At 48.7% G+C, this 14,209-nt stretch overlaps 1 protein-coding gene across 4 annotated transcripts in view; it reads right to left on the bottom strand.

Moving 5' to 3' along the window:
* Window positions 1–14,209, bottom strand: part of LOC104650214 (methylated-DNA--protein-cysteine methyltransferase) — a 344,899-nt gene that overhangs the window by 267,496 nt on the left and 63,194 nt on the right. For all 4 annotated transcript variants that reach the window (XM_074383097.1, XM_074383098.1, XM_074383099.1 and 1 more), the window contains exon 2: window positions 7,846–7,982. In XM_074383097.1, coding sequence (XP_074239198.1) covers window positions 7,846–7,982 — 137 coding nt within the window. The remainder of the gene's footprint in view (window positions 1–7,845; window positions 7,983–14,209) is intronic.

Below are 14,209 nucleotides of genomic sequence, written 5' to 3'. Positions count from 1 at the left end.
CATAGAGAAATGGCACTGTCATCTTGGCTAATCCCATCAGAGGTGGCTGTTGCAAGATTAGGAATCGTAGACAGGATTCTGTGCAAGCCTCTAACCTGAGCCCAAGGCAATGCTGGGGCCTTTCTGAGGGTGAAAGCCGCAGTCTCCAGACAACCTGGAAACACCAGGGATTTGAGCCAGGAAGGGACCTGCTTCCTGAAGCCTGAACAGATGCTGATGCTGGCTATGGCGGCCACGTACCTATCCGGTGGCTGGCACTTCTGGGATATTTTCTTCCTTGGCCCGCATGCCACACGATGTAGTTCTTGATGAGAACTGGATTGTGCTAAGTTCCATGTGTCCTCCTCGTGAAAGCAGAGAAAGGCTCTCTGTGGTCATGGAAAGGAGAGAGGTGCATGACCTCCCTGGAAACATGGCCCTCCCTTCACCAACAGCCACACAGAAGAGAAGCCCAACACCTCTTACACGGAGACTTATTGTTAAGAGCAGCGGATTTAAGGGCTTTTATTTTAACCTGCCAGAGAGGCAGAAACATCCACCTCTCTCTGCTTAGAGTTAACCAATTTACCAATTTACCTGTGACTCTAAAGTAAGTCTTTTACTCCAAATGTTGGAAACCTAAACCATCTCTTGCTCTGACAGTCTGGTTCACATGCTGAACTCACATACTTGTAGCTGTCATTCAACCACTCTTTTCTTTCTTCCAAGAGGATCCTGGCAGACTTAAAACTAAAGGAACAGGTTTGCTTCTGACTTGCGGATGCGGGAAGCATGTTGGCCATCTCTGTCTCCTTGTAACATGGTTATAAAACTGACAGAAATAAAACTTTTATGTTGCTTTCTTTCTTAGATGAGTCCAGAACATAAGGTCCCTAAATCTCGGTGACACCTGCGTAAATACTGTCCACCTGCCTGCCACCACCATCTACTCTGCCCCCAGGTCAGCACAGAACCAGTTGGGGGGAGAAAACGTCAAGAGGATGGAAGCCGGTAAGGTTGTGCGCTGTTCAGGTCTGATTTTCTAGATCAGAAACCATACGACAATTTCACAATGAGTCACGCGCCACGCTCTTCTGTGGTCAGGAGGCATTGTCCTGCAGTGGACGGGCCGGTATTGCACAGGCTGGGATTCTCCGCAGTGCTGCAGAGAGGGGCTCTGACCCGCCCTTTCAGCTGCCAGTCAGGGGAGCACAGCAGACCTCATCATTCACGACTCAGAAGGCTCAGCTTGCACGGCCCATGTCCTAGCATGCAACGGCAGGGCTTTCACGCCATACATTCACTTAAAAGTGTATTACGCTGCTTCCCTTTATCTTACTAAGGTCCAGCAGCAGTCCCCTCCACGGGCTGCACCAACATCTCTGCAGGCTCCGCGTGCAGCACCGTGTCGGGGGGACCAGCAGTCAGCATCCCCGGACCCCTCACCACAGAACAGGAGAATTCATTGCAAGGATCTGCAGAACTGAAAGGAAACAACCTGGCTCCCTGTCTTGTCTTTTTAGCCATCAACCTGAAAGACGAGGCCATTGTCTGGCTTCTAAAGGACACTGCGCTATAAATGTTTAGCATAGGATGAAGTATATGCACAATTTGTGTTATTGATAACATAAGTCACAGGAGTAACTCCCTATCCACCACTGATCATTTACCCCTCTCAGGCAGAAGCGGGAGGCAACATCCGTCAGCATGGACAGGCCTCACCGACGTGGAATCACGGAGCTGGCAGGGGCGAGATGAGGGGTTCCAGGCTCGCCGGGGCATTCCGGCACTTGTTTTTAGAAAACAGACGATTTTTATGAAGCCAAGGAGCGCTTGGCAAGTCTTCCTCACAGAAACATGCTTATTTGACTCAAGAGACCTCCTTAAGGAACACTCTGTAAAGTAAAATAATTACATTTTTTAAGCACATACAACACAAATCATTATTCCACGGCACTGAGGAAAAGCAGCGAGACAGCTAAACTTGCCGCAGGTGAAAGTCCTACAGAGCGCGTTTTTTTGGATGTTATTTTTACCGAGAGCGCTTCTCTAAGTGTTTGTCCTTAAGAACAGTTTCTTCTCCGCCTTGAAAGATCAATTATAATAATGTGAATGCTGCAAGTGTCTGAATTAATTCTCCAATCTGTCAGAAAAAACAAATTCATGAAGTTCCCAGGAAGGTTCTCGTGGCTCACAGATCTTGAGGAACCATCGGACTGGCGACAGTCAGACGGCCCTGCACGGAGCAGCCGGGGGAGAACCGGCATGGCCGCGCCAGGCGCACGTTCCAGCCAGCCGGGAGACCCCCGCGCAGCGCTGAGGGTAGGCTGAGCTCCTGAACGCACTTAGAGATGAGCAGAAAGAGGCAGAGCCAGGCCACTTCCTGCCACAGCTGCCCCCCACCGGGGAAATGCCAGGACATCGTCACGCTTTCCATGGCATGCGCTCTGACGGCAGAACCTCACAGGGCATCCGATGCCATCAGACAACTCTCCTGCTTTCTTCAACACAGAGGCCCTGCGGGATGCATTCTCATGTCCCCGAGGGGCTAAGGCCAGGCCAGCCTGGCCGGTGACAGGAGGCCCTATCCGTCCAGGCAGCCAGGTGTACAGAAGAGGGTCAGGCCCAACAGGCCTTCTCCACCCAGCCTCAACCCAAGAGCTGGCTGGGGCCAGATGCCAAAAGCTGACCCACAAACCCCGGAAATGGATCCCCACCATGAGGACAGGAAAAGCCTCTGCAGCAGAAGACAGCCTGTGTACAGTCCCCACATTTTCCAAAATACAAAATGCTTTACAGTGGTTTCGTTTGGTTGGACTCTATCAGCTTTTTCAGTATGACATTATACTTTTCTGAAAAGGCTTATGTGAAAAGAATAAAAGAGTAGAAAACAAGGGTAAGCCATTGGCAAGTGAAAGGCAAGCCCCAGCAGCTCCCCCAGCACCCTAGATGTAGAAGTCCGACTACTGCTATTTTTGCAATCTAAGTATGACCCAGGGTGATATGGTCCATTTTTTCAAGCAATCAAATACTGCAATCAGTATTATGGAAAACTAAACAAGCCCCAAAATAACAATAGAAAAATAAACATACAGCCTGGCCCCTCTCATTAGATTTTGGGAACAGCAGGGATCTGGCGAGGTCGGAGCTTTGCAGCCACGGGAAGATGGCGTAGGGAAGCCGCTCTGCTCTCGCAAAGGCCACGTGCTCTCGGACGGGATGGCATTCACGGAAACCTGGTATCATCAGACAGTTATAAAACTAACTTAAAAGCATCTTCTGCTGCTTCGCTTTTGGAAAATATACCACTTTCCCAACCGATGTGTTCCTCGCACTTGTTTTTAGGGAGGGAAAGCTAACTGCCCAGGACGTGAGGGAGTAAGGGAACTACACAGGAAGTTCTGGCCACTGTGCGAAGCCACACACAGGTCACTGGATGCACCTGGGGAGCGAGAATCACACTGTGTACAGAAGTACAGATGCAGTGTCACTGAAGAAGGCCCAGTGGTCAACCTGCAATTTATCCGTTAAAGAAAGAAATACCACTTCACAGGAAGCAAGGACCACCCTGGGACTCTCAGGCACTTGGAATAGGGTAAGGGCAAGGGCCAGGGCCAGGAGGATGCTGCCCCAAATCCCGGCAGCCATTGTCACATGGCAACCAGAGGGCAGCAGCCACGAGGAGCACAAACAGCTCCAGGGGGCGAGCATCGTGAGATGGGTGAAGGCAGCACCCAATCCTATTAAACAAGGAGGCTTCACAGAAAAGCTTCTGACACCAGACCCAGATGGCATCCAAGGTGCCTTCATCCCACAACTGGGGATAAAGTCACACCGATCCAACACTGACTCTTCCAGAAAATACAAGAGGGAATGCTTCCAAAGTAATTCATCATCAGAATGACCCTCATTCCAAAACACGACAAAGACATTACAAAAATAAAAGTATACACCTGGTTTAAAATTTATTCTACCAAGGAGAAAGATCACATGACTATGTCAACATACATGAAAATCCTTTGATGAAATTCCACACAGTGAGGAAGACCCCTCTGAAACCCAACATGGGCAGCGAGCCCTCACGGGTGGAATCCTGCAAGCTCTCCCAAACCAGAAACCAGGGGTGGACAGCCACTGTCACCACATTTACTGGAGTCATACTAGAGGGTTCTGGACAGCTCAGTAGAAGAAATTAAAAGCACAAAAATCAGAAAGGAAGAAGCATATTATCTTTATTCCTTGACATCAGAAATTTTAATACAGAATCCTAAGCAATCTCAAAACAACCCTGGAACAAGTACATGAATTGAGTCAAGATCCCATAATATAAGATCAACACATGAGTCAGTTGTTAAACACAAGCAACAACAAATTAAAAGGTTAAAAACTTTCAACCTAATTTAGAATACCATCAAGTACAAAGTATTTAGAATTGGAGTTTGCCTGATGTGCAAGAGCTCCAGGCTGAGAAACTGCCCGACGCTGCTGACGAGGACAGTGAAAAGACCCAAGCAAACGCAGACGCCCGTCAGAGCCGGGAACTGCAAACTTCCACGTTCAGACGTCAACCCTCCCCGAATTGACACCCAGATTCAGAGAACTCTCAATCAATATCCCAAAAACAATGGTTGCAGAAATTGACACCTTAATTCTAAAAGTAATATGCAAACTTAAGAGACGCAGAAGCCACACAATTTAAAAATAAATAAATTTAGAGGACTCACGAACTCACATTACCTGACATCAAGACGTATCACAAAGTTACCTAGCCAAGCCATCATGGAACGGGCACAGAACAGGCAAAAGTAAGCTGAACAAGACAGAGCAACCAGAAGCAGACTCACACACCCTTGGTCAACCGATTTCTGACAAAGGCATCAAGGTAATTCAATGAAGAAAGGAGACATTTTTTTTCCTCCAACAAATGATACTAAAACAACTAAACAGCTACAGGGAAAAAAACTACCTCACAAGAAGGTAATTCAACAAAATGGATCGCCTATCTAAAGATAAAAAAAAGACAAAGCTTTTAAAAGAAGTTACAGGAGACTGTATTTCAGAAATTACAGTAGGCAAATATTTCTTAGAACATGAAAAGTGTTAAACATAAAGGGAAAAAAAGACATAATGGACTTGTTCAAAATTAAAAACCTCTACTCATCAAAAGACACGATAGAGAAACAGAAGAGCAGGCCTCCAACTTGCGAGAAAATAATCAGAATACGTACATCTGACAAGAGACTCATATCCACAACCACAATCAACAACAAAAACACAAGCAAGAAAGCTCCAATTGTGAAACAGGCAAAAAGTGGCTGGGCGCGGTGGCTCACGCCTGCAATGGGAGGCGCTTTGGGAGGCCAAGGCAGGTGGATCGTGAGGTCAGGAGTTCGAGACCAGCCTGACCAACATGGTGAAACCCCCTCTCATACTAAAAATACAAAAATTAGCCAGGTGTGGTGGCACAGTCCCAGCTACTCAGGAGGCTGAGGCAGGAGAATCACTTGAGCCCGGGAGGCAAAGGTTGCAGTGAACCAAGATGGCGCCACTGCACTACAGCCTGGGCCGAAGAGCAAAACTCGGTCTCAAAAAATAAAAGAATTTTTAAAATAGGCAAAAGACTTGAGTAGATATTTCACAAAGAAAACACAGAAATGACCAAGACTTCATCAGGACAAGTCATCGGCAAACTGCAAATCAGAACCACGATGAGATAATACTTCATACCGGCCAGAAGAGCTAAATTTTGAAAAACTGACACCACCAAGTGCTACCAAGAACGTGGAGTAACTGAAACTCATGCATTGCTAGGGGAAATTTAAGATGCTACAGCTCTGGAGAAAGTTTTGGCAATTTCCTGTAAAGGTAAACATACATTTGCCATCCAACCCAGCAATTCCACACCCAGGAATTTACTCAGGAGAAATGGCAACGAGAATCCACAAAGAGGACTGACTTAAGGGGACACAAAGGAACTTTCTGGAATGTTCTATATCTTGAACGTTCTATATCTTCGGTGGCGTATGCTTGTACGCCTTTGTCAAAAATCATTGAATTGTACACTTGAAATCTAACATCTGCTATGTAATTTTTACCTAAAAAAATGATAAAATGTTAAACTTAATTCGGAGTATTCATATAGCTTTTTATACTCTTCCCAAACTTTCAAAAGCTCCTCCCACCAAAATTAAGTACACACACACATACTGCTGGTTGCCCACAAATCCCACTCCTTCCTTACTCAGAGGACACCTAATTTTATCCCATACATGACATGCCCTCCTTTCTCTCTCTCCTACCTGTGGGTCGGGCCCAGCAGCTGGCTTGAAGCACCAGGGCAGGGACCAGCATCTGGAGACCCCAGGAGGAAAGCTTAGAGGAGCCAAGTTCCCAGGGGCCATGAAGGCACCAGCCCCAGTGCCCATGGTTTGTCTACAGGTATGTCTTCACGAGAGCAATCGGGCAGATTGTATTCGGGATTTAGCATTATTTCAGGGCTGTTTTTACACCTGAACCTGATCCTATCTTGATTCAGAAAGTCCAGAAAGTAGAAATTCAAAATGAAGCCTCTTCATCCTCTTTTCATAGTCCACAATGGGCATTGAACTAATATCTTACAATGCTTTTTTTTGTTTTCCTTTTTCTTCCCCAAATTCACTTTGTACCTTTACTTTTTCCCCAAAAGAAAAAAAAAAAACCCAACATATAATTTCTATGATTTATTGTGCAACTACATGCTAAAAAGGCAAAATGACATTTTCCCCTACAAATTATTTGGTGCCTGTGATTTTCTGAACACTACAGCCAGATGGTTCTCATAGAAATGGAAAAGAGCGTATTCACATAGTTCAAAGGTTTGCTTACTTTTTGGTCTGAAAGAGACTATATTGATTGTGGCGTGCAGCTCTCCAGGAAAGATCCCGACAGCGGAGGCGAGTGCGGATATTTACGACCACACTTGTGCGCATTATGGCTGTCTCTGACAGGGGTCCATTAAAATCAATTTTTATGTTTCTTATGCATTTTCTTTATCTAATGTTCTTGGCATTGTGTTTATTAGCCAGTTAAGAGAAACACCAAGCATAGGACTGGGTGTTTTTTTTTTTCTTCTTCTGTCAGAAATAACAAGACCTACAATTTTAATAGAATGAATGGAGGAAATTTAATGTTACATTTCGAAGCAAACCATTAAGGAGTGCTTTACGTTTTTTATGTTTTTACAATTAGAGAAATATGGTGGGAGCCATTCACAAAAAGAGAAACCCGTACACTCTGAGAAATGACAGTACCCTGAAGTCATGCTGAAAAGGGGCTACCAGGCCCTTCCCCTGGCAGGGCCGTCCTCAGCCACACCTGTGCCAAGGGTCTGACCAGGCTCTAAGAAGGCGAGTGGGGCTCCTGCTTAAGGGATTCCAGAACATCAAGCAGTCCTAGAATCATAGTCACCTGGCAGACTCTGGCAGAACAGGAAACGCTGGTCTGGATTTTATTTTTTAAATCAAGATTAATCCTGCATCTCCCTGTCTCTAAATTTCCAGAGACATATGTCGAAGAACCAAAATGTTCAAAGCTCATCACCAACCAATTCCTCTGTAAACGCACACATTAATCAAACACCTTGGTGCTACTAAGGAAACGGTATGAAGGGTACAGCCCTGTGTTCATTGGCGGCACAGGGTTCCCGGGCCACACACGGGGAGGCTGCAAAGGCAGGAGCGCGGGCAGCACGCTGACTTGAGAGAGGGCTGGCGGCGCGGTTGGGGGGTAAGGCTAGCGTGACCCTGTGATCGACGGAAAACAAGTGGTTATCACAGACTCCTCGGCTGCTTCCGCCGTGCCACACACGCGATTGTGGCTCATACTCACTCAGCCGCGGGCGTCCCCCGGCCCAGGAAGCGGATTTCGTGCAGACCCTGCTCACAACCAGACAGCTCCAGCTTCCCCAAAGGGCTGTCCAGCGTGGTGCGTTTCAGGTCGCAGGTCTCGTCCATTTTTCCAAGAACCTAAACAGAAACGATTGTTAAGACCAAGTGTATACAGAAGAGGCTGGTCGTATATAAAACACAACAGAAGTACTGGTTATTTAAGACACAAAATATATTCCAAACCATTTGCCTCATTTTTGGAATTACATGATGTGTCATTTTTACAATACGGTTACTGGGATCCCAGACAGAAAATTACCACAATTACCTAGAGCAGTCAACCAATACTACAGTCTCCTTGTATTTCCTAAAATCGCTCTCCTGATTCTTTTCATTCATCTTTAGCCAAGCATCACTGAAGGAAGCTGAGCTGGTAAGAGCTCCACTTAAATAATACTCACAACTAAGCTAACTCTGCTTTACTAAAACAATTAGTAAAACAACTACCACAGACAATGACATCCGAAGACAAACTGTTCAATATTTGGAATAAAGTGCGTTTTAGAATGAAGCATGTATACAACGACTTACAGAAAGAGATTCCAATGAGCACTTACAACATGGCACCTGTGTCAGGAGCCAGCCCGGAGAGGGTGTGCAATGCTGGGGTATTTCACCAATGCTGTGGAAAGCACACTTAATTTACATTTAAAGAGATGTACGAGGCTGGGCGCAGTGGCTCACACCTGTATTCCCAACACTTTGGAAGGCTGAGACAGGAGGATCACTGAATTCAGGAATTGAAACCAGCCTGGACAACGTAGCAAGATCCTGTCCAAAGGGAATTAAAAATTAGCTGGGTGTGATGTCACACACCTGTAGTTCCAGCTGCTCAGGGGGCTAAAGAATGCAGCCTAGGGAATACACGGGAACACATCTATAGGCTAGCTTTACATGTGTACATTTCTCTCTCTCTCTCTCTCTTTTTTTTTTTTTAGAGACGGGGTCTCGCTCTGCCGCCCAGGCTGGAGAGCAGTGGTGCAATCCTAGCTCACTGCAGTCTTGAACTCCTGGGCTCCGGCGACCCTCCCTGTTGAGCCTCCTTAGGCACTGAGTCTTGCTATTTTAGCCGTGTCCTCCCATTGCCACATCTTCCCAGGGAGACTCACAGCAGCTCGTGGCTACGCAGGAAGGCCGTCCTCATGGTTCCCATCACAGCTGGGCTCTTCCCACTCCCACCCAACCATCAGCCTTCAAAGCTCATGGACAACCACCAAGCAATGACTCCCTACACCAAGGGGCTAGAGCAGGGGCAACAAACTAGAGCCTGCAGGGCAAATCTGACTCAAGGCACCTGTCTTTGTAAATAAAGTTTTATTGAGACACACTTGGGTTTTGTTGACACACAGTCTCCTGCTGCTTCTGTGCTGCAGCGGCAGAGGTGAGCAGTTGTGACAGAGGCAGTGTGGCCCTGCAAGCCCAGAATACTGACTCTCCAGGCCTCTACAGAAAAGGCTGCTGACCTCCGTAAGGGCAGCTCGCTGGCTTCAGTGTGGGGACTCACCTTCTCACTCTGTCCCTGCACTGGAGCAGGCCTGAATCCTGCATGCATCTCAAATCTCTGTGCCTTCACTGAACGCCCCTCCTGGCCTGTCTGCTGGGCACTGCTGCCTGGTCTCCCGTCCTGTGAAACCCTCCACCAGCACCCCAGCTGGTCTGCCCTTTCTGTGTCTTCCACATGCTTCTAAGGCCATACTTTGGCTCTCGTCTGCCTTTCTAAGAACCAGGAGAGAGGGATGCATTTATGTTCCTTAAAGGGACCAGCATCAGGCAGTGGACCCCAAACCACGTAAGTGTTTTGTAGGAGCAGTACCCTCAAGATTTGATCCTAAACCATCAGACTCCAGAGCCACCTGTACAACCTCCCTTTTCTGTGCAGATTGACAGGGATTTGAACCGGATCCCATTTGAGTGCCCCAGGATATGGACATGGGAGGTGCTGGAAACCATGCCCCATCAGAGAGGCTCTCTGCCCATACCACGCTCCTTCAGCATCCTACCCTGAAGCCTCCCTGTGCCTCAAGGATAAAAAACAGGCATCCTGAGAGGGCAAAGAGAACCCCATAGAAGGAGCCACCTGCCTTCCACTTAGCAAGTGGCAGGGGCCAGATAAAGGCAGGGGGTGCAAATCATGGCCTCCCGCCCTGTCCCGTTGCTGTGAGAAAATCACTCTTGGTGCTGTCTGTAGGATAAATTATACCAAATCCCAAGGTTAGCACGAGATTAGAGGGAATATACGCAAAGCCCAGGCTTCCCAACGGCTCTGTAGGATTTGAGGGTTACTGTTCTTCCCACCATGATCAACATTTTAACCCAACCCCCTTCACCTCTGCTCTCACCCCCTGGGGCACGGTGCCCCTTCCCACAAGTCTCATTCAAAGCATCACCATCCTGCCCATTCTTCCAAAGTGACTGCCTCCCCTTCGCCCACCTCCATCGTCTCTCAGAGACACAATCTTGGCCCCCAGCCTCAGCCTGGCCCCTGCAGACATATCCCGCCACCTCAGGCCACTGCTTCTTGGCAGCTGTGCTGAAGGCCCCTGAAGACGGCACGCATCACATACCCAAGGGCTCAGAAAATACGTGTGGAACTGAATTACCGGGGTGACTACCACCCAGGCCAAGCGTCCATGACAGTGTGTCAAGTGGCCCAACGTGTGTTCACAAAAAGTACTGCTCAGACAGCAGGGCTCTAGAGGCGATGTGAGAAACCTGCATGCTCTCTAGCCATTTCCTGGAAACTCACCCTGCACAGTGGGGGGTTAAGGCTGCCAGCAGACGTAAAGTGAAGAACCCAGCTTAGGTTTGGTTCTCTCAAATGTGGTTCTCCATGGAGCCGCATTTGCTGCTCTGACACCCGGGTTTGGGCAGGTCTGCAGGTTGTCGGAGTCAGGAGGTCTGGGCTCAGAGCTGCAGACTCAGGTGGAAAGCATGACCAGCCCTGAGCACCTGCCTCCGGCGACACTCTTAACAGAAGGTGTCAGAAACTGACCCAGGCTAATTTAAGCACAAATGCCGTTTATGGAAAGGCTACTCCACAACTCCAGGAACTTCCGGGAAGGCTGGAGGAGCACACTCAGAAAATAGTAGGAACCGGAACTGGCCACGTTCCAATCACAGGCAAGATCAAGCTTCAGGAAACATCCGTGGGGCAACCAGGGACAGCAGGCATGGCAGCTGGCACTGCTGCCACCGTTGCCCCTGGAAACGGGATGTGGTGGCTATGGCCACCGTTGATTCTTGGCCACTCTGCCTCCATGGGACTTGCTCCCGATTCAAGTCCCAGGCAGGAGCTGAGCTCTGGCACCGAAGCCACCAACAACTAAGTGTCTGTGTCCGAAGAGCTGCATGAAGGGACGGCCCGGGAGAGGAAGGTTTGCCTACGTCAGTGCCTGCAGGTGCACCGCAGACATTCTGATTCGGGAGCGACCTGTCGGGGGATTGGTCAGACACTAGGTGCCCACTCCTCTTCCAAGCCTCTATTTTCTCATCAGTGAGACCCCTGATTCCTCCACCTGACAGTGTCCACTCTGAGGGTCCAACCCGAGACGGACACAGCCACGGTTCTGGACACTATACACCGAGAAGGGCTGGAAGGGCTGCCGCACCATTCTGCACAAACCACACCTTAAATTCACCCCCAATCCGGGCATCAGCCAAGGAGGAGGGCATCGGAGTGTGCAGAGACAGGGCCAGGGAGAAGGGTAAGGGCCTGGGAAGGCCACTGGGGGTGAATCTTAGCGAGCTGACGGAGGATCGGGGGGTCTGCCCCACCTGGAGGAAAGAACAGGGCCATGGAGGGCTACAGACAGCGTCGCCCGGACAGTCTCATCGGGAGAACAGTCCTCAAGATTATCAGGGTCTGGCCCCTGACCATAAGATGCCAAACTTGGGAGGCCAGTGGCTGGGAATGAGGTGGAGAAGGCTTCCAGCCAGGCCTGTTGTGGCCAAGAGAACTGCCTGCCCTCGAATGACCAACTCTGTACCCCAGACAGCACCTCCACCCAGGTAGTACCCAAGGACCCTAGTTGTTGGCCCAAGGGACCCCAAAGCTCTGGCACATCCCGACTGAGCCCTGCAGTGCTGTCCCCATGACCAGCATCATGGCACGGGCCTCTCATCCAAAGAGCAGACTGGCCTCAAGCCCTAGGAGCCAACATCCCTGACCAGCAAGGGTGACCTGAAGCCACAGGAACATACTGAACCAATCACAAAGCAGGGAGTTGCGGGGACCAGGTCAGCTCTATCCAAATCAAGCCAAGAACCAAAAAAAGGCAACCAGTTTATAACTGCAATCATTAACGAGTTCAGAATCTGACTTCCAAATGAGCAACAGATTCCAGCTCCTGTCCACGCCCCAATCGGCTGATTATTTAGGTATGTGAAGCATGAGGAAGTGGATTCCTCAGAACCCAAATACTTACAACCTAAATCAGATCAAAAGGATGCCCTGCCTCACTTCACCTGAACATAATGAGGAGCTGGAACTCCCCGCTAAGTGCATGCCTCCCGTTTTCTCAGTTTTCTATAGTTAGTATGAGTTGACTTTATAAGGAGAAAAAAACTATTCACATCCAAGCTGGACCAGTCATGGTGGCTCACATCTGTAATCCCAGAACTTTGGCAGGCTGAGGCAGGAGGATCGCTTAAGCCCAGGAGGTCAAGACAAGTCTGGCAATGTGGCCAAACCCCAGCTCTGCTAAAAAATTTGAAAAAAGTAGCCAGGTTGGAGGCATGCACCTGCCGTGCCAGGTAGTTGGGAGGCTGAGGCGGGAGGATGGTTTGAGCCCAGGAGGTTGAGGCTGCAGTGAGCCACGCCAGTACCACAGCACTCCAGCCTGGATAACAGACCCTGTCCCCACTGAAAACCAGAAAGGAAAAAACAAAAAAAAAAAAAAAAAAAAAGGAAAAAGAAAACTGACAGCTATACAAAGAAATAAAGAGTACCCAAAACTGTAAAGACACAGGTAAGCATAATGTACAATGCATTGTTGATGTGAAGGAGAAAAACAAGGGCAAACGTTCTCGGCTTACCGTGATCTCTCCATGTCTTCTACACAAAACAAGTGATGGCTAATGCTTTTCTGAATACAATGAAAACTGAGGTGTGAAAAAATTCTGAGTTAAAAAAATAAAGATTCGAATAAAATGAAGACACACACAAGTAGATCAGATCACATCTGCCCTTCATTTCCATTACAATGAGAAAACACTCCCTGCCCACACAGCCTCAACCAGGGGTCCAGTCCGTGGCCAGTTAGGAAAGGTGCCACACAGCAGGAGGTGAGCGGCAGGCGCACAAGCGTTACTGTCACACCGGCCACAGCACTCAGTCCTCACGGGAGTGTGAACCCTCCTGTGAACGGTGCATGTGAGGGATCTGGGCTGTGCACTCCTTGTGAGAATCGAATGCCTGATGATCTGAGATGCAACAATGCCATCTCAAAACCATCCCCCCTCCCCCATCCGTGGAAAAACCGTCTTCCACGAAACTGGTCCCTAGTGCCAAAAAATTGGGGGACCTCTAGCCCAAATGGTTCCAAGCTCAACAGGGCCACGCCTCCCTCTACAGTCTTAGTCCCCATGATCCCATCACAATCCCCACCGCCCCTCACTCTCCGGACTCGCTTTTGCTTCAGGGCCTCTGCACTACCGCTGTGTCTCCTCGGCCTGCACAGTGGCCACTGTCACCTCACTCACAACCATGCTCAGACGTCACCTTCTCAGAGAAGCCGCCGAAAACAGTCACCACCTCCACCCCTCCTTTCTCTGCCCTATCTCCCTTACATGACCTGGAATCACAGTTGTGATGTTTTGTTTATTTGTTGTGTTGCCTTCACTAGAATGCAAGCTCCGATACAGGCAGCAAATGTGTCACACTTGTAGCCAGTGAGTGCGGAGAAGCCTGAGAGAGGTCTCGCTTTCATATATTTTCTAAAGTAGCTGGCACCATCCTCTACCCTTCTTTCCTTGACATGGCAGATGTGAGGGCTGGAGCTGTGGCAACCACCTAGGGATCATGAGGAAAAGGCCAAGAGCCTTGAGAGACCAGGCCCCAACACTGTGAGCCTCTCTACACTGCAGCTCTCCATGGCTGGCTAGGCTTCTCCTTGCGCGAGAACAGGAAAGCTGAGCTTGTTTCAAGTCCGTGTTCTGAGGAATTCCTGTTTTCTTCAACCCAGAGTAGTCTTCACTGATCTACTGCTGTATCCCCAGCATTTAGAATAACAGTGCCTGGCACCCACAAGTTCTCAGCAAGTATGTGTTGAACAAAAGTTCTCATTATATGAATCACGCAATGACAG

The sequence above is a fragment of the Saimiri boliviensis genome, chromosome 12 (assembly GCF_048565385.1).
Source record: "Saimiri boliviensis isolate mSaiBol1 chromosome 12, mSaiBol1.pri, whole genome shotgun sequence".
NCBI lineage: Eukaryota > Metazoa > Chordata > Mammalia > Primates > Cebidae > Saimiri > Saimiri boliviensis.
The sequence above is the reverse complement of the archived record's forward strand: the minus strand, read 5'-3'. Positions and strand labels throughout refer to the sequence as shown.